The 24,325-nt window shown below is 41.9% G+C and overlaps 1 protein-coding gene across 3 annotated transcripts in view; it reads right to left on the bottom strand.

Moving 5' to 3' along the window:
* Positions 1 to 1,530: 1,530 nt before the first annotated feature.
* MAP3K10 (mitogen-activated protein kinase kinase kinase 10) overlaps positions 1,531 to 24,325 on the bottom strand; it is a 57,867-nt gene continuing 35,072 nt past the window's right edge. For all 3 annotated transcript variants that reach the window (XM_075836077.1, XM_075836076.1, XM_075836078.1), the window contains 9 exons: positions 18,106 to 18,286; positions 16,699 to 16,847; positions 15,791 to 15,966; positions 12,226 to 12,466; positions 9,836 to 9,958; positions 9,564 to 9,702; positions 6,845 to 6,957; positions 5,075 to 5,776; positions 1,531 to 2,475 (listed from right to left, as the gene is read on the bottom strand). In XM_075836077.1, the coding sequence (XP_075692192.1) occupies positions 2,084 to 2,475; positions 5,075 to 5,776; positions 6,845 to 6,957; positions 9,564 to 9,702; positions 9,836 to 9,958; positions 12,226 to 12,466; positions 15,791 to 15,966; positions 16,699 to 16,847; positions 18,106 to 18,286 (2,216 nt within the window). In that variant the 3' untranslated portion in view covers positions 1,531 to 2,083. The remainder of the gene's footprint in view (positions 2,476 to 5,074; positions 5,777 to 6,844; positions 6,958 to 9,563; positions 9,703 to 9,835; positions 9,959 to 12,225; positions 12,467 to 15,790; positions 15,967 to 16,698; positions 16,848 to 18,105; positions 18,287 to 24,325) is intronic.

The following is a 24,325-nucleotide window of genomic DNA, read 5'->3' as shown; positions in this document are numbered from 1 at the left end:
ACAGACGACATCAGTTTTGCACAGTCATAATATGTTCGCATTTTAGCATTTATATTTTGGCCGCAAGATCCAAACCTCCTGTGGTTCCTCGAAGACCAAAGTTAGATCAAAAAGTTCAGGTCAGATCCATGTGTTAATACAAATGTTAAACTGCAACCATATTAAATCAGTGAGAAACCAGCCTAATACTGAATGGACAAACATAGGATAGCCTTGTATGTGTCTGGTTAACTGCAGGAGATCATACACAACTGATCTGCAGGGATCAGCATCAACTATATTCTATAGAGAGGCGCAGATACAAATGTGAATGAATATTTAGCCTTTATTATTAAAATGGGGTTGACTTTTATTCCTGAAAAAGTGCCACTCTTGTCAATAGGCTGGGTGTAGTAGTGCAGCTAAGCTCCATTCACACGGTTCAGCATGGTTTAGCTGGAGCTCCTTTCCTTAGACCTCTGCCTTTTGGCGTCCTTTTGTTATTCCCCCTGGAAACGTATGAATAAATTGAGAACTGGGCAGTATCAGACTGTGTGGGGATACGTCCCAATGGGAATGGTAACACCAATTGTCAATTTATTCATGAGTTTCCAGGAGGCATAACAGAGGAACGGTAAAACATTAAGCTCTAAGAAGCTCCAAAAGTGTTATTTTATGGGTAATATAGTATTTACTAAAAACACACGTTAGGGGAGCTGATTGGTTCCTCTTTAAATCAATGAGGGTTTCGATATCCAATTCTGAATGTCTTTTGACCACAAAAGATAAACGGAAATAGCCGGGGAAAATAACGGACAGCTGTGAACAGAGCCTAAAGTGGTATATGTGAAATACTATGTATGCCCAGTAGGGAGATACAGATGCCTTGTACACACATTGCATTTATATGCTCCTTCCCATTCGCAAAGAATTACGTTTTCTGCACAAAAATATTAGTCCTACAACATAGACTCTAGATTGGTATTTGAACCAACCTACCGAGCTGTCGAACCAGGACTCATTTCCTTAAAGTGCATGTCCACTCATCGCTGATGTAAGCACCCGTGATATTGCAAACACTCTCAAGTTAAAGGTCAATATATTTTATAGAAAACTTTTTGCTAAATGCTGTTTTTGCATTCAGAATTTCACGCCCATCATTTAAGAAGGTGGAGCAAATCATTCAAATTCTCTTTAATAATGGGAGGAGCTTTATTCTGTGCTCATTGTCGCCCCCTGCCAACGAGAGTAGGGACAAATAAAACATTTGAATTTAAACATACTGGCTGGAGCTCTGTATGGGGCAATCTCTGACTGCCACGCTTAGGGTGGTATTCTGGCAAGCACCTAAAAATCTCCCTGAAAGCAACTCTTAAAAGTTGGCATCTCTGACCTTCATCCAGCCCTGGCATGATATGCTGCTGAGTACTTGACAGAGAATTGCAGGACAGCTTAGCATTCTTATTATTACCGCATACGTGGTCCGCGGGACTAGCAGTAATACATCCATATATCACTTCTTCATCTATGTGACAGATATTCGCTGCAGACCAGAGTGGTAAAATTCTTTATTAATACTTCAGTCACCATTAAGACGACAACGGATGGAGCAAGTCAGGGTATTTTTTATACCCTTTAGCTACTGGAAGTCACTACATCCTTCATAGTGCCATGCTACAATGGAACGAAGCCTGTGATACCCAAGATTTCAGCAAGGTCTTTGATGACCCAAAACAGGGCTGATGGTAAAGATACTTGTAAGCACAGGATAGGTAAAGGCTCAGTCATTTTCACAGAAATCAAGAAGATAATCCAATCCTGATTTATAGAAGGACTGGTCGTAACTTTTGGGACACTTTAATAAGCTAAAGGTCGCTAGGCCCGAGCACTGTAGTAGAGTATTCATAGACTGGAGCGTGCTTGCTCCGCTTCAGCTGCTCCTGACAATAGGAATAAAGTGGGAGGTTCACCCCTTATTTTATTTGCTTATTTTTTTTTTTCTTTATACCCGTTGGGTTACAACCACAAAATACATTCATAAGAACCGCTCCTTTCCTTCATGAAGCAGCGGCTGGATAATACTCTGTGCCAATAGCCTGTTATGTTAAGACACGTCTGCCCCCATATTATAATAAGGGTCAGTCTGCGGCCGATCTCTTCCCCCACACAAAGGGACAGTGTTGTCCAGTCTCTGTCCTTCCACCTCCATGTCCAGTAGGGTCTCAACTCCACCACCCTGGATACCATCTGTGGATCCGCTCGAGCTGCCATCCCCTCCGCTGCCAGATGGAGATGAACTGTGAGTCCGAGAAAGAGACACAAATTTCCAGGGGTCCAAACGGGGCCGACTAGATGAGGGTCGAGGCCGAGGGGCAAATTCCAAGGTGGTTGGTCTTTCTACTGCTGAATCCTTGTCAAGTGGTTTACGTCGAGCTGGAGGGGGGAACATAAAGTGGGGGTCTGGAAGGCGAGGAAAAGGAGTGTGCTCTTTGGAACCTGTGGCAATAAAACAGATTATCATTATTGATCATATTAAGTAGATCACACATATGATTCCTGATATTCTCCAGCTATTGTAGAGCTCTACCCGTATACTGGTAATCTGAGGCTGGACCATGTTGTTCCACCACAGCTAAGGTCACTCGCGCCAAGTACTTTTGTCACACATCCAATAAGTCATTATTTTTTTTTAACGACAATATAATGTGTATGGAGACCTGACGGTTGGATTTTAACCTGGCCGTACTTTCATAACTTCTGGAGATAAGTAGTGCCAGGGCTGTCTGACACTCGCTTATCTCCCTCCCTCACACCCTTTCTCCCTTAATTATTTGTGCTCTAGAGTTCAACTATAGACTGTGTTACATTTTCCATTTTCGTGCCCTAGCTCTGATCTCAGAGACTGAAGCTTGATGAGACGGGGGTAACAAAAAAAAAAGAGAGGGTCAGCGACAACACCCATGGACACACGGGCAGACATAAGAATCAAAGGGCCCCCGTGCAACAACAGTTTATGGGCCCCTTGCTTCTGAATCGTAGAGCATCCCCCTTATCATAGAGAATCCCACTTGTATCTGATGTCTCTGACAATCCACCAGTAATTGTGACCTATGAAATTAATTGGCTCATTCCCTTACATGCAAATAGACAGTAGGATCCTGCTAGTTGCTTTTGAGGTAGCAGATGGCCCCCTTGCCCGTTGGGACCCAGTGCAGTTTCCTAGGTCGAACATATGGTATGTCCGCCCCTGCATGGACATATAGTAGTATTACATAGGCTAAAATGTGCCTATATGTGCCACCATAAACCCTTCCTTCTTTGTGTCCATATGTTGGAGTGGGTGAGAAGTACCATGCCCACCAGCTGTATTCTTGTGGATATCGGCAAGTACAGTATGAGAGGCATAGATGGTTGGTTCTGTATATGACATTTGTGGCTGACATTGTAAGGGGGTCAGACTGGGGTTAGCACTATTTGCTGGTACACTATCGGTGGTATTGTTTTGGGGGACACTGTAGCTGGCACTGTATGGATTTGAAACTGACGCGCATTGGGGGTCACTGCGGCTGGTACTATTATGAAGTGCAATGTGTTTGCCAATGTTTTGGAGGGCACTGTGGCTGTTCTGCACCGCACACCTCCCGCTCCCTGCGGCCTTGTTCTTTTATATGGTCATGGGACTCCATGGTGGCTTCCAGCATTCTCATGATTTACAGTAGAGTGTATATTGTCCGATATATATAAAGCATCATTAATTATCTGCACCGCGTCATGGCAATAAAGAAACACTCCTGGATATGCTGGCAAAAGAAATACTTAATAGGATAATTCACTATTTCGATGTACTGCAGACTGTATGTATACAGCGCAAACACTTTGGTTAAGTTGATGCTGCAGATGATTTTATAGGACATTCTGGGGGTGTCTTATTCCCTGCCAGACCACAGCGCACAAGGCTCTTCCAAAAACAGAAAAAATTATATTTGCATAATTTCCCATTCTCCTACACACTGTAGAGTACGAAAATACACGCAACCCAGAGTACTTCATATTTACCTGCTATGTGGAGAGAAATATCAGCGCTGAAATAGCATGTAATTCATTACTGATGGAGAACATTACACGTAAAGAGCCCCCCCTCCAAATCAACACCAAATAGAAGTCCTTGAGATGTCTGGAAAAGCTGTGGGACGATCAATGCGGCCAATATTACAGCTCCCGTATTGGATTTCCCCCAGCGCTCATAAGTCCTAGTTCTGCAGTTACACATACATATTGCTGTATAAACTTGACATAACGTTGAAGATGTTACTATTGCCGACTTTTGGAGATCATCAGGTTCTGTCACATATGGATTAGAGGCTCCGTCAGCAATTTCTTCCCATTTGATGGCAAGAAAAACGACATGCAGTGATATTCTTGCCGTCAAAACAACAGAAACCACGATGAAACCCCATTGTAAGTCAGTGGGATCTTTTGAATGACGGATACAGCGCAGCGTCGTGGCTTCCTTTATGTCGCTTATGTGAACCTATGTGTTGTCTGCTTGTTATGTTCTGGTATCAGAGGCGACATAGGGGAGAGTCGGACCTATGGCAAGAGCAAAATAGGGCTTCCCCTGGTGCCTGTCACAACACTATCCTCCTAACAAGACATCTGGGCTTGTTAATCCTTCTACCCATCTCTTGTTGAATAATAGGGACTTATAGCCCTTTGCTCCGCTTTCCGCTTTCCATATATGCCATGTGCAGGTTAACACTAGCCACAGAGAAGTATGAAGCAACCTGATTTGGGTCCTATTCCTGCATGGGCCCCCATAGCAGCCGTCTTTTCTGCCTCTATCACATTAATGTCCTGGTATAGCACATACATGATAGGATCACTGTTTGCATTCAATGCTGAGCATGTCAAGAACAACATACTGAAGACATGGTATTTAGATTGTCTGCAGTTTTCAGCTGCACAGAGCGTTTAAGCACTGTAAGTACGCCAGTCTGTTAAAACAATTATGTATCATTGCCATAAGGCTTTCTGTTAGGAAAAATGAAAATACTGAACTGCTAAAAAAGTTAAATACATGTCAGACAATACTGACCTGCGTCACAAAGCTGAGGTGGGGTGCTACCATCTGACGGAGAGCGCCGGTGACCCTGTGTGGCCTGCCGTATGGCCCCATCAGATGGAGTTCTCCTGTGACCTCTTGTTGCAGAGGTGTTAGGTCTGGCGGCTGTGACGTGTGTAGGAGTTAGTGATTGCCGGGGGTCCCGCTTGAAGCTTTCCAATTTATAGTCCACAAGTGGGTTTTGCCCATAACTGCGGTCCCTACTGGTCTCCTCGCCGCCTTGTTGCCCACAGGGCACGTTATCAGCATTGTCGCTATCTGAACGGATAAGGGACTTGGTAGAGTTACAGTCGGAGATGGAAGACAAGGAGATGAGGGTGACTGTACTGGGAGAGATGACGGATTCCTCTTTAGAAACAGAGCGGCTGGGTGAATTGGCATTACGTCTCTGACCCCTTGCTGCCCATTGAAAAATTCCTTTTCTCTTTTCTTCCTGGGGCACTAGTTCTGCAAGGTCAGTACCCAATGCAACTGCGGCTAAAAGGGACGCACAGCCAAGCAGCACTAGTTCACTTTTCCTGCGAGGGGCGCGCTTGGGACTGTCTGAAGAAGATGTTGCAGATAGGCTTGAGTCCTCGGTGCTGCTTTTGACATCGGTCTGGAGGGGTAATGTGAGGTAGGACTGTGTGGAATACGGGGACTGAGGAATGGAGCCTTCGTTATCCACATATTCCTCTATGATGAGAAAAATGACAATCATCGGATAATGAGAAAGATAAATCTACCCCAAATACATAGAAGATAGAATGCTGCAGTTATATAGGTAATCCTCTGTGAGCTAAATACATCAGTAGTAATATCTATGCTGTCCTAGTAGTTTGTTACAATGTATTAGTGTAGATCACCTATAAAGAAAATCTATGAGTATTTTCCCATAAAAGAAACATAATTTATTACATATTTATAACAGTTAATGGATCAAAACCAGAAAAACAATCCAGCGTCGGCAGATCACATTTAGAATGTAATGGACTGTTTCCACTTTGTCATTATGGGGTATTGAGTGCAGATTGATGGGGAAAACATGACATTTTTATTTTAGCACAAGGCCTCCACATAACTGTGAAAAAATTTAAAGGGCCTGAAGACTATCCGAATCCATTGTATATGTGAAAAACGGAGAGATGGATGGATGGATGGAAGGAAGGATGGATGGATGGATGGATGGAAGGATGGATGGAAGGATGGATGGATGGATGGATGGATGGATAGATAGCACATAAGAAAATGGTGACAGCACACTGCGAACACTAATGTCACCTAAGCCGCTAAATATAAATATATATGCACTACTGCTAAATCTACTTACAGTAGGGAGGTTCTTAGCGCACATTTTGATCACAATAAGGCGACCTCTATAAGGTGGGAACCTACGCTGCACATACACCCAGGACTGGGACTAAGCCTACATATACCTGGGGATGGTAGGAACCAGCATTAAACTAATTAAAATCACCCAGGGCAGAATGGGAGGAGTGCAAGATCAAAAATGGAGGCAGTCACTAACCCCAAATATATGAATCACATAAACAACACAAAAGTTTAAAGGGTCTGAAGACTATCCGATCCGAATGAATTGTATATGTGAAAAATAGAGAGATGGATGGATGGATGGATGGATGGATAGATGGATAGATGGATAGATGGATAGATGGATAGATGGATAGATGGATAGATGGATAGATGGATAGATGGATAGATGGATAGATGGATAGATAGATCCTAAGTAAATATGAGTCTTACCCATTTCTGTCAGGCTGGCAAAGCCAACGCTAATGGGTGTGTGTTTGGGTGATTTCCCGAGATTGGGGGCACTGTTGGACCACTGCTTGCTACCTTCTCCAAGTGCCTTCAGCCTGTAAGCAGAGAAAGAGAATTTGTTTTAGTACTCAACACAGGATTTCTTATGGTTGCAAAACAAACACAGAGTAAGATACAATTTTTGTGACTCCGATTTTCTAACAAAATTAAATAGAAGAACAGAAATACAACCTATGTAAACTTAAAAATGTTACATGATCAATTGCAGGAAAAATATATCCAACACCAACTGGTGACAACGACCTAAAAAAGTAATTGTGTAAATAAGTAATTGCCCCCATGCGAAGGCTATATTTACACGTGCTGTATCTATTCCTGCTGCAATGTTTGCTGGGTCATGTTGTACAAGGGACAAGAATATATATTTCTGTTATTTTTATACAAAAAAAAACAACAAAGCATAAATGAACCTGCATGCGGCTTTACCACAAAATTCAGTTTTGTAATGTGTTTTTTGGTTTTGCAGCTTTGACAGGTTTTTGATATGTATGGCTTGTTTAAACGGACCAGTCAAAAACTGCATCACCAAACCTCGTAAAGTGGCAATTCCTACCACATCAAGGGCACACATCAATTTCTATGGGTGACCTCACCCTATTATTTAGGTATAGGGCCCTCCATCAGAATTTTCTGGGCACCATATTTTAACCAATTTCTTTGGTCCCCTACGACCTGTTGGTAGCCATGCTAGAACATGGTATTGTTATCACTAAGAACATTTATTCGACTCCTCTATACATACCAGAGGTCATTTATCACCCGAGGCAGCCAGACTATACTAGAGGACTGCGCCGATTACATAATGAATAGCCTGTAATTGCTTAATCTATACTAATGAATTCTAGATCTATCATTGCTCCTTCGCATAGTCTGCATCCTGAATGATCATTATTGCCTTAAGCTGTCCAGACAAAATAGATGTTTTTTCCTCCATTCTGAAAACGATGCAATATTTTTTAAAAATAATAATAATAAATATGATCACATTATCGTGAAGGATACAAAATGAAAAATGAAAAAAAAGTATTAAGCAGTGTATCAAAATGAGAGACATAAGTCTTCCACAAGACATGTTATAGTATCCACACTTATGCCATAGGGTACAAAATTGAAAACAAAGTAGAGTTACCGAAAAAGAAACAGGAAGGTTACCAACTGTGTCCATAAAGAACACACCTAGCCTGCACAAAACGTAGTGGTGTAAGGAGTCGAAGGTGGATAGTGGGTATGTAGTAGTTACATAGGAGATGATAGGGAGGTAAATGGGCGGAGTAGGGTATGAGGGGGCAGCGAGGTCATTGTGGTGTTCAACGATCTGGTTCAGGTCAACCAAAGGGATGGTTGTCGTCAAATCCAGTCATCTACCCCACAGCTGATCAAACTTAGATGCACAATTTCTACTGTATGGGTCCTTTTACAGGGGCCAATATGGGCCTTAAAAACGAGTGCTGATCGACGAGACAGCTCGATGATCGGCGCTTGTTTGCTCCTTTCACAAAGAGCAATGATCGGTTAAGTATAGGGGATGAGCGATCGTTACTACGATCGCTTGTCCCGATACATTTCCATCATGTCGGCAGCACATATCCCTGTTTACACAGGAAGATGTGCTGCCGATAACGATAGTATTTAGTGCTGCATAAAAGATGCGATCAGCCGATGAACACTCGTTTTCCTGATCATTGTCTCGTGTAAAAGGGCCTTATGTTTAAACGTCCATTTGAGTAATAGAAGAGAGAGGTTGGTCGAGTGGGTCCAGTCACAGTGATCGTTCGAGGGGCCAACCAAAGATCGAATATAGTTTCCCTGGCATGAATAAACACTCCAGTAAAAATGAGCAGTCCACTAAATTTTTCGGGCTCTATTAGTAACAGACAAATGTTTGAGTCATCAGGAATGGAAATGCCCATACGGTCATTGAGAAACTTGAGATATGGTTCCCAAAAGCCACAAATTTTGGGAGAGGACCACAATACATAAAAAAAAGGTCCCAAAGAAGTCTGTACATTTCAGCAAAGGTCCGAATAATCCGGGAGGGATTTACTAAGATAATGAGTCGTATAGTACTTCATACTTAGGGGAGATACTTTTGGGTGCATTAAAAAAGGATGCAACATTTTTAATCTTAGATGAAGCAGACATGCAGAGTAGTTGACACGATTGAACATGCCATTGTAGGAACTGTTGCTATAATAGGAAAATTCAACTCAATAGTTATCATATATGTATGTGAATCAAGATTCACCACATAAATTCCCAAAAAAAATTCACCTCTCATTGCATAGATTCCAGGCTTTGGCAAAAATATATAATATAATTTTGTAAAAAAAAAAAAGTAACAAAAAAAAAGTTTCTTTATTTTTTGTTTTTTTTTACACCATGTAAGATTTGATTTTATAATTTTTTTTAAAATGGAATAGCAGGGGGTTTGAACTCGTGATCAGAATCAAGCAGAGGAAATAAGGAAAAATGGACAGGTGAGCTAAGGTAAAGAGTTAGGGAACAGAGCACATACAGTTTTTATAGCGTTTTTGTGCAATTTTTGCAATAATGACATACATCTCTTACACAACGTCTGCACAGCTACCGTATACTAATGCAGGTTGGATTAGATGACTATATACAGTAAAGTCTCAGTCACCTTTCTTCTCCCCCGACTCTCTCCTTTGGTTGCGTGGAGCTTGGACCCCATGTCCTCCCCTTCTTCTTTGTTGTGGTGACCTCCTCTTTCTTCAGCACTGAGCTACGTCCCCAGGTTTTACTGCCGTCTACAGGGGTCACTGAGATATGGACACACACAAGTACATTGTAATTAAACATCTGATGATTTATACTTTATCCAAGAATGAGAAACCTTTTTGAAATGCCAAATCCTTGTCTTATGTGTAAACTAGAGCCAAACCATGAACTTACATCGAATGGCGCGGAGTCTAGGAATGATCAAGGGACTTCCAGGAGGACTGTAACTGCTTGACCCTTGACCTTTACACTTGTCCAGAGTTGGTGATGCTTGTACAGTGATCTTGTGTTCAAAACCTGTGGGCAGACAACAAACTGGGGTAAGGCTGGATTCACACTTATCTGCGAATATCTGTGGTTTGCTCTTCCATGCATGTAAAGTTTTGCGGGTGTAGAGAGGTGGAGAGCGCAGGATGATGTGTGTGTAGAGAGGTGGAGTGCGCAGGATGATGTGTGTGTATAGAGGTGGAGTGCACAGGATGATGTGTGTGTAGAGAGGTGGAGAGCACAGGATGATGTGTGTGTAGAGAGGTGGAGAGCACAGGATGATGTGTGTGTAGAGAGGTGGAGTGCACAGGATGATGTGTGTGTAGAGAGGTGGAGTGCACAGGATGATGTGTGTGTAGAGAGGTGGAGAGCACAGGATGATGTGTGTGTAGAGAGGTGGAGTGTAAAGGATGATGTGTGTGTAAAGAGGTGGAGTGTACAGGATGATATGTGAGTAGAGAGGTGGAGTGCACAGGATGATGTGGGTGTAGAGAGGCGGCGAGCACAGGATGATGTGTGTAGAGAGGTGGAGTGCACAGGATGATGTGTGTGTAGAGAGCACAGGATGATGTGTGTGTAGAGAGGTGGAGTGCGCAGGATGATGTGGGTGTATATAGAGGTGGAGTGCACAGGATGATGATGTGTGTGTAGAGAGATGGAGCGCACAGGATGATGTTTGTGTAGAGAGATGGAGAGCACAGGATGATGTGTGTGTAGAGAGGTGGAGAGCACAGGATGATGTGTGTGTAGAGAGGTGGAGTGTAAAGGATGATGTGTGTGTAGAGAGGTGGAGTGCGCAGGATGAGGTGTGTGTAGAGAGGTGGAGTGCGCAGGATGAGGTGTGTGTAGAGAGGTGGAGTGCACAGGATGAGGTGTGTGTAGAGAGGTGGAGTGTAAAGGATGATGTGTGTGTAGAGAGGTGGAGTGCGCAGGATGAGGTGTGTGTAGAGAGGTGGAGTGTACAGGATGATGTGTGAGCAGAGAGGTGAGGTGCACAGGATGATGTGGGTGTATAGAGGTGGAGTGCACAGGATGATGTGTGTGTAGAGAGGTGGAGTGTAAAGGATGATGTGTGTGTAGAGAGGTGGAGTGCGCAGGATGAGGTGTGTGTAGAGAGGTGGAGTGTACAGGATGATGTGTGAGCAGAGAGGTGGAGTGCACAGGATGAGGTGTGTGTGTAGAGAGGTGGAGTGCACAGGATGATGTGGGTGTATAGAGGTGGAGTGTACAGGATGATGTGTGTGTGTAGAGAGGTGGAGTGCACAGGATGATGTGGGTGTATAGAGGTGGAGTGTACAGGATGATGTGTGTGTAGAGAGGTGGAGTGCACAGGATGATGTGGGTGTAGAGAGGTGGCGAGCACAGGTGGATGTGTGTGTGTAGAGAGGTGGAGTGCACAGGATGATGTGGGTGTATAGAGGTGGAGTGCACAGCATGATGTGGGTGTATAGAGGTGGAGTGCACAGGATGATGTTGGGGTATAAAGGTGGAGTGCACAGGATGATGTTGGGGTATAAAGGTGGAGTGCACATGATGACGTTGGGTTAGAAAAGGGGAATAAACAGAAATATATGGATGTAGAGAGGTGGAGTGCACAGGATGATGTGGGTGTAGAGAGGCGGCGAGCACAGGATGATGTGGGTGTATGGAGGTGGAGTGCACAGGATGATGTGGGTATATAGAGGTGGAGTGCACAGGATGATGTGGGTATATAGAGGTGGAGTGCACAGGATGATGTGGGTGTATAGAGGTGGAGTGCACAGAATTATGTGGGTGTATAGAGGTGGAGTGCACAGGATGATGTGGGTGTATAGAGGTGGAGTGTACAGGATGATGTGGGTGTATAGAGGTGGAGTGCACAGAATTATGTGGGTGTATAGAGGTGGAGTGCACAGGATGATGTGGGTGTATAGAGGTGGAGTGTACAGGATGATGTGGGTGTATGGAGGTGGAGTGCACAGGATGATGTGGGTATATAGAGGTGGAGTGCACAGGATGATGTGGGTATATAGAGGTGGAGTGCACAGGATGATGTGGGTGTATAGAGGTGGAGTGTACAGGATGATGTGGGTGTATAGAGGTGGAGTGCACAGAATTATGTGGGTGTATAGAGGTGGAGTGCACATGATGACGTTGGGTTAGAAAAGTGGAATGAACAGAAATATATGGATGTAGAGGTGTAGTGAATAGGATGATGTGGATGTAGAGTGGTGGATTAAATCGGTGTAGGCAGGTGGAGTGCATATTCATAATGCTGGAGATTTGTGTAGATGGGTTAACCCCCAAATTCCCGCTACCAGAGGGTAAGCTGATGCGATTTCCATCCTTGTGCTTCAGACGACTCTTCTTGAAGTTTCCCTTCCGCTTCTTCACCTTGGGCTTCTCCTGATACATCTGGTACATTATAATGTTCAGCTCCCTTTCTACAATGTCAAACTCTCGTTCTGCCAGTTCTTGTTCTCTTCTCCGGAGCATCTCCTCCAGGTTCCTCTGCTCTTCTGCCGCACGCACCAGCTCCTCCTCCCGACTACGCAGTTCCTAATACGACAACACATGCCTCATGTTATTATATTGGTTACTTGGAGTTACTAAGTGGGAATCTCAACTTTTGGCTATTATAGGAAAAACCATCATAGGAGAAACCATCTGCACTTCTTCTTTCAATACATATAAATATATAGTAATTTCAAGATCACAAGATAACAGTGGTGGAGTGGGCCCGCCTAAGATCACCCAAATACAGCGTTGCTTGGTAAAAGATGCAAACATCATCAGTGACGACATTTTATAAAATAACTATAGTTGAATTTCATTCAGATTAAATACCTCCAGGAAACCCTTGGTGGAATTGCTCTTATATGCAGAAATTGTCTGTAGACAACACATACAGATATAATAGAGTCTGTCAATGCAGCAGAGTTGGGTTTGTCATTTGGCACAGCTCATTGTGATATCATGATACGTTATCATATTACGGTATATGTATTTATTCATGTTACAATGGTCGAGGCTGAGTAACAGGAGGACTTGGAAGTGATGCGGCCAACCTGAGAAGGGCACTCTCTCTGTACGTCCTTAACAAAATAATTTTTTTTATAAAGCTATATATAATGTTTCAATCCGAAATAAGAGGACAAAAATAATATGTTGAAAATCACGTGATCAAGCTGTTGAGAAAGCAGATTTATATTCCTCTGCCAGTCATGACATACATCAGTGCATCACTGAACGCCGATGTAATTGTAACTTTGGATGTAAATAATTGAATATAATTTAAATATGGGATAGATAGATAGATAGATAGATAGATAGATAGATAGATAGATAGATAGATAGATAGATAGATAGATAGATAGATAGATAGATAGATAGATAGATAGATAGATAGATAGATAGATAGATAGATAAATATATTAGAATACATACATGAACTATATTTAATAGGGTCTGCCCATCAGGTGTCTATTTTGAGTATATATAGCAGTGGTGGTCAACCTACAACTTAATGAGGGGGCTTGGACTGTGTATATGTGGCCACCACTTCGCTGCAAAATGGGGGACACATCGCCAATGTTCTTGGGATCGATGGAGTTCAAAGTAGGGAGAATCAAATGTTTATGGCACACCAACAAAGTGTGTGCACAGAACTACTGGGATGGAGTAGGGGAGCCAAGGCCGTAGGACAAGCAGCGAAGGGCACATGTGGCCCCTAGGCCACCAGTTGACCACCAGTAATATAGAGTGGATCTGAAATGAGAAACACTGAATAGCTGAGAAGTAATAACAATGAAAATCTTTGTTATTCTATATACCACAAGCTCCCATGATGTTACTCATTCAGTCCGGTCATGTCCTGCTCCTTTTCTGACCCTTCAGTATCATTGACTTATGATGTAGAGGATGGAGATGGTACATGTCAGTATGGACATAAAAGGATATAAAGGATTTTCTAAGACTTGACACAGTCATAGCCGCTACTCCAGACTATTGCCATTGACACCCAGGGGTTCCAAACTGGCATTGAGGTTTCCATATTAGATGACAAGCTCTTCTCTGTGTCATTTCTTGAGACGTCCATAGTCTCTACTTCAGCGTTAATTTTTGCTTGTTCGGGCTGTGTCTTCCCAAATGGTCTCCCAAGAGGCTTTTTTACTGCAACTCTTCTTTAACTTTGTCTAACAGTTCAAGAAGATCCTTCTGAAAATTCTGATTTTTGAAAAATTGTAAATGGAAAACAAGGAAAAATTTTATTATAAAGATTTAGAACTATCCTTAAGTTGGCAAACGGTCTGCACTTTTCTTGAGGATAGATCTTATCTCTTTCATTAAAACAAAGGAATAACTGAGCGGTAAAGGAATCTTTCAGATCCTTCCATCAGATCTGGAGGACCATGAATGAAAACTAGGAAAAAAGGTAGGAGTGGTGTTCATCATGGAATCTAATGAGATATTTGCTTGTATTTTCGAACCATCTGGCAATTATTTTTTTTGTACGTGACGTCCTCCATATTTACTGTGCAAACACAATGCATTAGATTCGGTAAGTAAATATAATATTTCCGACCTTATTAACTCAAGGAAAGGAGTATGTTGTTTCAAATTACTTTCGAACTTTGGCAAATCCATAGATGTTTAGTTGGCAAATAAAACTTTTCATATTGTTGCTCTCAAAAATTCTGAAAGGTTCCATTCGGTTGAGAACTTCCATTCTAAACAATTCTGGCTCAATTACGATGGTGGTCCCTTCCGCATCCCACCCCACAGACTTGAAGTGGTACCTTTCTACAATTTTGCAGAGCTTTGTAGGAATACTGAGGGTATAGTGGTTGATTTTCTGTCACTCAGTTTTCCTAGAAAGCTAAGGAAATTGTAGAAAGTGATTATTTCAAGTCTGCAGTGGGAACAACCATTGTAATTAAGCCAAAATACTTGTATACTTAGGTTTTAAGAGGAAAAAAAAGACCTCTCAGAATTTTTTAAAACATGACTTTTATATGACAACATAATGTCTATAGATTTGACAAAATTCAAAAGATTGAAACTTTTCCTCAATTCTGCAAATAGGAAATTGGTGAATAATATTGCAATTCTCATTTACTGAATCGAATGTATAGAGCGTGTCATGTATGATATTGCTCAAGAAATATTACAGTGATGTTAGCCCAAAGCAGAAGATCAGGTTCCATCTCTCGAAAGATGGTAAATATCTAGCGACACCACTGTTCTCTCTTTGCTAAGATTTACTCTTGGCTCTTCAGAATGTGTTTGTAGATGTCACGGACTAGGAAACAGTTTGCATTATTTCCTCAGTTAATCCTTTTAATTAAATCTATCCATCAAAAATGTGTAGACATTCTCTGGTGTAGATTTTTTTAATTATAAAACCGCTTCAGTGTTTTCCAGTTGCAATTCTTCCAAAATGAGAACTTTCAGAGAATCATCCTGACCTATAAGAAAAAATAAATAAATAAAAGAAGAATCTACATTTATAGAGAATGTAAGAAGTGACAGCTCCAAAAAAAACAAAGAGAGACAACCTAGAAGACTTTACGGACCAACTTGATGCCAGCTTGGAACACCCTGGTATAAAGGTTGGGGATGGCTGTAGCATCTGCCACGACTTTATCTCAATCCTCGCAAGATCAGAATCCTGTAGGCCACCAATGTCCATAAGAAATGGCCTTATAAAAGCTGAACCTTGGTTCATATAGACAGATGTTGGCCTCAGGAATGGATATGATAGGCTTGTTAGTCATACGTTCCTATTTGACTGCTAGGCACTATAATGAGCAAAACATATACATTATTATTGGACACTGTCGTAGAGGCACTTTGTCGCCTACACATCGCACTAAGGTTTACCTTCTCTTTATTCCTGAGCTCATCAAACATCTGCTGAATCTCTATTTTCCAGTCTTCCTGCAAGGAATGGAATGATTCAAGGGGCATCTGGAACATGGCTGACTGTTCTATGGCGGTCAGTTGCTCCAAAATGGTGCAAAATGAAGGGCGACTGTGGGGGTCTGGGTCCCAACATGCTGAAAGCATAATAAAAAATGTTAGAAAAAGTCAGTGGTCCTGCACCCATTGGTCTATAAAATTTTCCAGCTTCAGTATGTGCCAATAGGTAATCAGATCTTTTACTTTTTCGGATTACTGATTTCATGTATTTAAATGCTCAATAGCCCTGAAAATTGGCACCATAAATGGCAGCGAATATTGCTGTGTTGTTCTAGCATTTACAGAGCCAGGAGATTACATAAAATAACTTTTAAGCTAAGGGTATGTTCACACACAAAATCAAAAACGGCTGAAAATGATGGAGCTGATTTTAATGTAAAACAGGCTTTGTTGCCAAAAACGTTTTTTTTAGGCATTTTTTTTGGAGCCGTTTTTCCATTGACACAATAAAGACAGTTCAAGAAGTGACATGCTCCTTCTTCTTAAGCGCCATTTTTAAAAAAAAGCGGCGTAAAAAAAAACCCGTCTGAACTAAACACCGTTTTTCCCATTAAATTCAATGGGTAGATGCTTGTAGGTGTTAAGCTATCGTTTTTCCAGGCAGATTTAGAGGCGCTTACGACCCGACATACGCCTGAAAACTATGCGTGTGAACACACCCTAAGGCTGCAAGGCAACAATTATCACAAGTAGCCCTAACCGGAGGTGCTGGCTGCAATGACTACGCAATGCTGACACAGGGCGACAAATACTAGTCAGTGTGACCATAACCAAGCATGACATACCCAAAATTAAAATATTGTGATTACCTTCTAAAATCCTAACAAATGGATCCGGACACGTTGATGGAATTGGGAGAGTCAGTTTGTTCATTGCAACTCCATAGGCAACAGCTAGAGCATCGATTTCCCGATAAGGCACCTCCCCAGTAAGCAGCTCCCACAGTAGAACCCCAAAACTGAAAGACAGAAGGCAATATATATTCTAAATCCAATATATATTCCGTTATATCCCCACACCCACTCCATGTCTGCTTCTTCTCATGCACATTAGTATTATTATATATTGGTCAAGCAGATTGCCTTTTCCTAGCCAACCCCTGTCTGTCTGATGCTCTCCTTTACCTTCTCATAGAGATTAATATGCACCTACGGGAGAACTCAATGTGGGTGTTCATGGGAAAATAAGTAATTAAAATGTTGGCTATAGGAGTAATACTAACACCCACATTCTACAATGGCCCAGGTCAAGATCTTGGTTCTTTCTTGTGGTTATCTCATCCTACACATGGTTTCTCTGCATGATAAAATATGTCTCTAGTATTAAAGATTACTTGTCTTCTCTCCGGACATGTCTATTTTAGTAAATAATTGTATTTCCCATGAAATAACTATTTTGGAGCATCAATTCTTAGAACTGTACGTTGTGCCGTTCCCCCTAGAAATGAATGAATAAATGAACTGGGTGTTACCAGTTGGAGGTGTGTCCCTACACAGACGGACAATGTCCAATCAGGGCTGACAGAGTTAGACTGTAGGGACACGCCCCTTTGACAAGTGAATGGTAACACTAGTTGTCAATTTATTCATAAATTTCTTAGAGGAATAACAGAGGAATGACACCATGCAACATGTTCCAGAATTGTTTCATCATGGGGAATACAAGTATATACTAAAATAGACATGTCAGGAGAGGTGGCGGGTCCTCTTTAAGCTGATAAAAGTTAAATTAGCCATACAAATAGCATTGGTGCCCACTAAACACTCATTCAGCCAACAGCTATCTTCCCTGACCCTCCGATAAACATGCATGTTCAGCCGTTTATCTCCTGGCAAAATAAAGGATCTGGCATGTAGAAATCCAACATGCAAAATCATAAGAAGCCACCCTTTCGGCATAATCCACCAACATAGATCTGATGTGCATAGACAGCTTAAAGGGGCTGTCTGCTTTGGACAATCCCGTTATTGGAAGGTCTCCCTAACAATAATCTGATCACAGGCTATACTGCAGCAGGGTCAACCACCAACTAGCTGTAATCTGTGGGGAACACCGCAGCAAGTGCTCAATTTTCCTACAGCACCACTGGAGTCACAATGAAGCGTTACACAGCTCCTATTGAAATTAATGAGCTGTCCGCGTAATGCACAGATATGTCTGGTCCTCCAAAGAGAGAGACACGCCTTGTAGCTGCTCTTCAACCTTATAGACCTTACCTCCACACATCACTGCTCTTGGAAAATAGAGAGAGGCGGATGACTTCCGGAGCCATCCATGCATAGGTGCCCGCTGCACTCATCTTTGTTGTCTTTTGCCACTCTCTGGCCAGACCAAAGTCTGTGATCTTCAGGGTTTTGTTAAATAAGTCGTTGTTTTCAATCTTCTCAAGTATCAAGACTGTTGGGTAGAAGAAACAGAACGCGGGTCTATTAAAACATGATTTTTTTTCTAAAATTACCTTATCGATACAGGAAAATTCTTACATACACCAAATTATCCAAAAATTGTATTTATTTATTCACTATTGCTTATATGGCGCCAACATATTCCGCAGCACTATACAGAGATTGTCATCATTCGATTATCATCCGTCACGCAAACAGGAGTAGAACATACACACTCCATGCAGAGGTTTGTCCTTGGTCAGAGTTATATTCGGGACCTCGGCGCATCGATGTAACAGTGTTAACCCCTGAGCCATTCTGATCTACATGATAATCAACATGGAATTTTAGGAGAGAAATATTGCACTGTCCTAACAACCATTTACCAAAGATTTTGGAACGTATAAGATGAATATGCCCACTGCTGTCCAAAGCCGGTAGATGGTGAAAGCAGATGACATCTGTCCATTATCTCTGACACGGCTTCAAGGTTTAACAAATTGTCCATGGATTCCCCATCCGGTAGAGAAATGTACCAATTTTCCTATTTTATTTATCTTTAAACATATCTTTGCTCCATAACTCAAAACTTTTCTTCTTCTATCACTGTATGCTGTCTCCTTACTATGTCTGCTCCTGAACTCTTCGTCCTTTTATAGCCGGGTCCAGGAAGTAGCCAATTTACAGAAGACATTTTTGTAGCTATGGAGTAATCATTTAGTCCCAGAGGGCATCATAGAAATGCATAGTCCTTGCTCTGTACTTGCCACAACATGGTCCATGAAGTCCAGAACCAAATGGTCCCCCTCCGAGGTCAGTTTCAGAGGTATTGTCTTAATCGCTCTGAAACGGACCTTGGAAATGACCAGTTGCTGCTGTTTTTTATCACCTTTTGGGTTAGTTCACAAATAACCAATAATTCCTTATTTACGATACGTCCTATGTGCTAGAAATGGGAACTGCAGAGTCTGCAATGCAATTAAAAAATTTAACTTGGTCCCCAGCAGAAGTGTCGTTATAATCTCAATACGCCAGGAGCACCAAGGGAATTTTTTTTCTTTTTTTTTTTTTAGAAAGTCCGAGTCGTGCTTTCTGTCACCCAAAGTGCAAAAAAAGTTCAGAGGGGCCACACAAAAAAGTGCACAAAGGATGCGGTCTATTGCAGCCCTACTCCTAAAGGAGAGAGGCCCCGCATAACCATTCCCCGACCCTCCAAACCATAGGCCTAGAGGATCGATTATCAATGATCCCCCCTCGCCGTAGCTAAGGGGGACTCAACAACACTCCAAGGCTTCTACCTGGGCTGCCACCCCAGTGTCCACCTTGGAGCCTGCATCTGGTTGCGCCTCCCTTCCGAAGAAGGGAGGCCGGGTTGAAGGGGAAAAAGGAACCAGGAGCACCAAGGGAAGAGTCCAGTAAATAATACCACATGAGCAGATGCCATACAGTGACCGAATAATACCAACTTTTTATGACCGGGATAGCCAGACTGATACAATTTAGAGGAGTTGCAATTGGCAGCAAGAGACTTCCGGTGCCATATAGAAAATCTGAAGCCGGTTCCCTGGATATCTGCGGTAGCGATGCCGATAGACCTAGGCTATCCTCGTCTGAAAAAAGTTCTGTTTTGTGTCTCTTGTAGAATGTCGTTTTATTCTAAGATATTATACAACAATAACAATGAGGAGAACATTCCTGTTAAAAACTACTTGACGTAATTGTCCTTTAAATCCTAAATTATCCGTGCCGACAAAATGCTTCCTCTACTGCAGAGGATTTTGGGTAGTGATATGCAAATTAGTCCTCCTAGTGTTCCCTCTTTTACTTGCATACTTTGCATATACAATGCAAGAAAATACACATGGTTTATGTTAGACATTTCAGATCCAACATAGAATAGAAACACAAAAGGGAAAAATGTAGGTAGTAATAACAAGGCAAATATTAACTGCGGATTAGTCCGTCTAACGTAGTATCAAATGAAGGAACACATAAATGGAGTGTATAGGTTTTCAAACTTTTTCAGAGGTCGTTCTATTGTATTTATGAAGGTGGTTCTCTGCTCAGGATCTACTTTTATTAGCTAAAGCCCAGAGCTGCATTCAGCACAGGTCTTGGCACTGTGGCATTGTAAACACTGGATGGCATGGCTGTCAATGGGCGTCTTGTTTATGATTTGTTTTCCCAGCAAGAAAAACAAGCAAAAAACATTGAAGATTCTTCACCACAAACAGCAGATCAAGTTATAGGTGCAGTGAGTTTATATATCGATTGATCAGCTATAACATTAAAACCACCTGCCTAATATTGTGGAGGTGCCACTTGTGCCGCCAAAACAGCTCTGACCCGTCGAGGCGCGGACTCCACAAGATCTCAGAAGATGTCCTGTGGTATCTGGCACCAAGACTTAATAGTAGATACCGTTAGTCCTGCACGTTGCGAGTTGGGGGCTTTATGGATTGGGCTTGTTTTACCAGCACACCCCACAAATGCTCGATGAGATTAAGATCTGGTGAATTTGGTGCCCAAGTCAACACCTTGAACTCTTTGTCATGTTCCTCAAACCATTCCTGAACAATTTTTGCAGTGTGGCAGGGGCATTATCCTGCTGATAAAGGTGACTTCCATGAAGGGGTGTACTTGACATGCAACAATGTTTAGATAGGGGGTACGTGTCAAGGTAAAATCCACATCAATGCCATGATTCAAGTTTTTTAGGAAAATTATGGAGGTAAAAAAATCATGAAACATAAAAAGCGCTGCTCTATATATATATATATATATATATATATATATATACACATATACACACAAACACACACACACACACACACACACACACACACAGGGTGCATAAGTAGGTATACAGGGGGTTTTCAAACAGTCTAATTATAGTTTTGTGAGGCAACTTTGAATGAATAAACAGAAGATATTATTAAAAAAATAAATTGGTCCGATGAACCCAACTTCAAACTTTCAGGAGATGTTAAAAAGCACAACTGTTTATTACTCAGCAGAAACCCCCCCTGCAACAATTGAAGAACAGCTGAATCACCCTGGGGTTACAGTTTGGGCGGCCCTTTCATGTAAAGGGGTAATTGGACCCATCTTCTACAATACAACGGTTACCTCAGACCTGGACCTTAAAGAGGCTCTGTCACCAGATTTTGCAACCCCTATCTGCTATTGCAGCAGATCGGCGCTGCAATGTAGATTACAGTAACGTTTTTATTTTTAAAAAACGAGCATTTTTGGCCAAGTTATGACCATTTTTGTAGTTATGCAAATGAGGCTTGCAAAAGTCCAAGTGGGTGTGTTTAAAAGTAAAAGTCCAAGTGGGCGTGTATTAGGTGCGTACATCGGGGCGTTTTTAATACTTTTACTAGCTGGGCGTTCTGACGAGAAGTATCATCCACTTCTCTTCAGAACGCCCAGCTTCTGGCAGTGCAGATCTGTGACGTCACTCACAGGTCCTGCATCGTGTCAGACGAGCGAGGACACATCGGCACCAGAGGCTTCAGTTGATTCTGCAGCAGCATCGGTGTTAGCAGGTAAGTCGATGTAGCTACTTACCTGCAAACGCCGATGCTGCTGCAGAATCATCTGTAGCCTCTGGTGCCGATGTGTCCCCGCTTGTCTGACACGATGCAGGACCTGTGAGTGACGACACAGCGTGATCTCTCGAGAACACGGCTGTGTCTGCACTGCCAGAAGCTGGGCGTTCTGAAGAGAAGTGGATGATACTTCTCATCAGAACACCCAGCTAGTAAAAGTAGTAAACACGCCCCGATGTACGCACATAATACACGCCCACTTGGACTTTTACTTTTAAACACACCCACTTGGACTTTTGCAAGCCTCATTTGCATAACTACAAAAATGGTCATAACTTGGCCAAAAATGCTCGTTTTTTAAAAATAAAAACGTTACTGTAATCTACATTGCAGCGCCTATCTGCTGCAATAGGAGATAGGGGTTGCAAAATCTGGTGACAGAGCCTCTTTAACACGCTCCAAGAAAATGTAATACCACAATTGTAGTTGGAGCATGAAAATGAAGACTTCTATTTTCAGCAAGATGGAGATGGAGCCCCCCTTACTATGGAAAATGACCCAATAAGTGGATAGGTAGACGAGGCCTGGTTGAATGGCCACCACGATCAGACATTACCCAGATGGACTTTTTCTTTTGGGTAGTTATCAAAGACAAGGTATACTCAAGAAAACCACGTACGCTTGATAACATGATTCAGTTAATAAAAAAAGCATGCCAAGGAATTAACCCCTTAATGACATGTCACGTACTGGTACGCAGCAGCCATTAAGGGGGAAGTATGGAGCGGGCTGAGCTCGCTCCATACACAGCGGGTGACGGCTGTATTACACAACCAACACCTCACTGCAACGGGCGGAATCAAAGATCCCTTTGATTCCGCCCATTAAACACCTTAAATGCCGCGGTCAATCGCAACCGCGGCATTTAAATTGTTAGAATCAGGAGGGCGCCCCTTCAAACACGCCATCACCCCCCGCAGCACGATTGGACGTGTACAGTGGTTGTTATGGCAGCCTGAGGGCCTAATAAAGGCCCCCAGGTCTGCCATCTTTGTACTCCTTTGGAATCACGATATACTGCAATACATTAGTATTGCAGTATATCATGCAAACGATCCAACGATCACTGCTTCAAGTCCCCTCGGGGGACTAATAAAAAAAGTAAAAGAACAGTTAAATAAAGATTTTTAGAATGTTCGAAAAATAAAACAATATTAAAAGGTTAAAAAAAAAAAAACACCTTTTCCCATTTTTTCCTAAAGCAATGTTGCAAAAAATAAAAGTTAACATAACTGGTATCGCCGCGTCCATATCTATCACAATCTATCACAATATAGCGTTATTTAACCCGCTCGATGAACGACATAAAAAAAATATATATATATAAAACATGTAAATTGCTTTTTTTTGGTCACCTGAGCTCTCCAAAAAAAAAGGAATAAAAAGTGATCAAAAAGTCGCACGTACCCCAAATTGGTATCGGTGAAAACTACAGCTCGCCCCTGCAAAATTTAAGCCCTCACACCGCTAAATTGATGGAAAAATAAAACAGTTATGGCTCTCAGAATACGGCGACACAAAACATTTTATTTTTTTAGCAAATAGTTTTATTTTTTTTAAAAGTGGTAAAACATAAAACAAAACATATAAATTTGGTATCGCCGTAAACGTATCAACCTGTAGAATAAGGTGAATAATTTTTTTCCAGATTGCCAGTACATTATGTGGTACAATAAATGGTGCCATGAAAAACTACAAATTGTCCCTCACAAAACAAGCCCTCATACAGCTATGTCGACAAAAAAATAGAAAAGTTATGGCTTTTGGAAGGCGGGGAGGAAAAAACGAAAATGATAAACTCAAATTGGCCTGGTCTGTAAGGGGCTAAAAATGTCCTACTGCTCTGTGTCTACAGCTCCTATGCAGAACTATGCATCTCCAACAGAAAACAAACAAACAAACCCTGTGTAGTCTGATTCTACAGTCATTCTCTCTTCCATGTCCCCTAATTCTTTCTAATCTACTGAATGTATGTTAGGAAGACATAGTGGAAAGATGGAAGATAGTATAACTCTAGGTTCAGACTACACAGGGTTTATTTGTTGTCTGTTACCATGGAGACACATTGGTCTGTATAAGAGCTGTAGACACTTTAATGGAAAGTGCCTGAATATGCGTGGCCACTTCTCAATCGAGAACAGGGAAAGATTAATTCAAATTCTATAGAATTGTTTCATGTAAAAACCTCTTTAATATCTATTTGTATATCTGCAAAAAAATGAAAATCTGTTAATTAGAAAAACACTTTAATACCGTGAATAGCCAAATAGAAATTTGGTGTATAGCTCCCTGGCTAAAGCGAGCAGCATTCAGACACACTGGCAATAGAATGGCCGACACAGCAGAAGTAATGTGAGCTCCGCATGGCCCAAATAAACATATCACTCAGAACACAAATACATTATAAAAGGCAAAATCACACGTATTAGATGACGATG

Source organism: Rhinoderma darwinii, chromosome 8 (assembly GCF_050947455.1).
Source record: "Rhinoderma darwinii isolate aRhiDar2 chromosome 8, aRhiDar2.hap1, whole genome shotgun sequence".
Classification (NCBI taxonomy): domain Eukaryota; kingdom Metazoa; phylum Chordata; class Amphibia; order Anura; family Rhinodermatidae; genus Rhinoderma; species Rhinoderma darwinii.
This window is presented reverse-complemented; position numbering and strand designations above follow the sequence as displayed.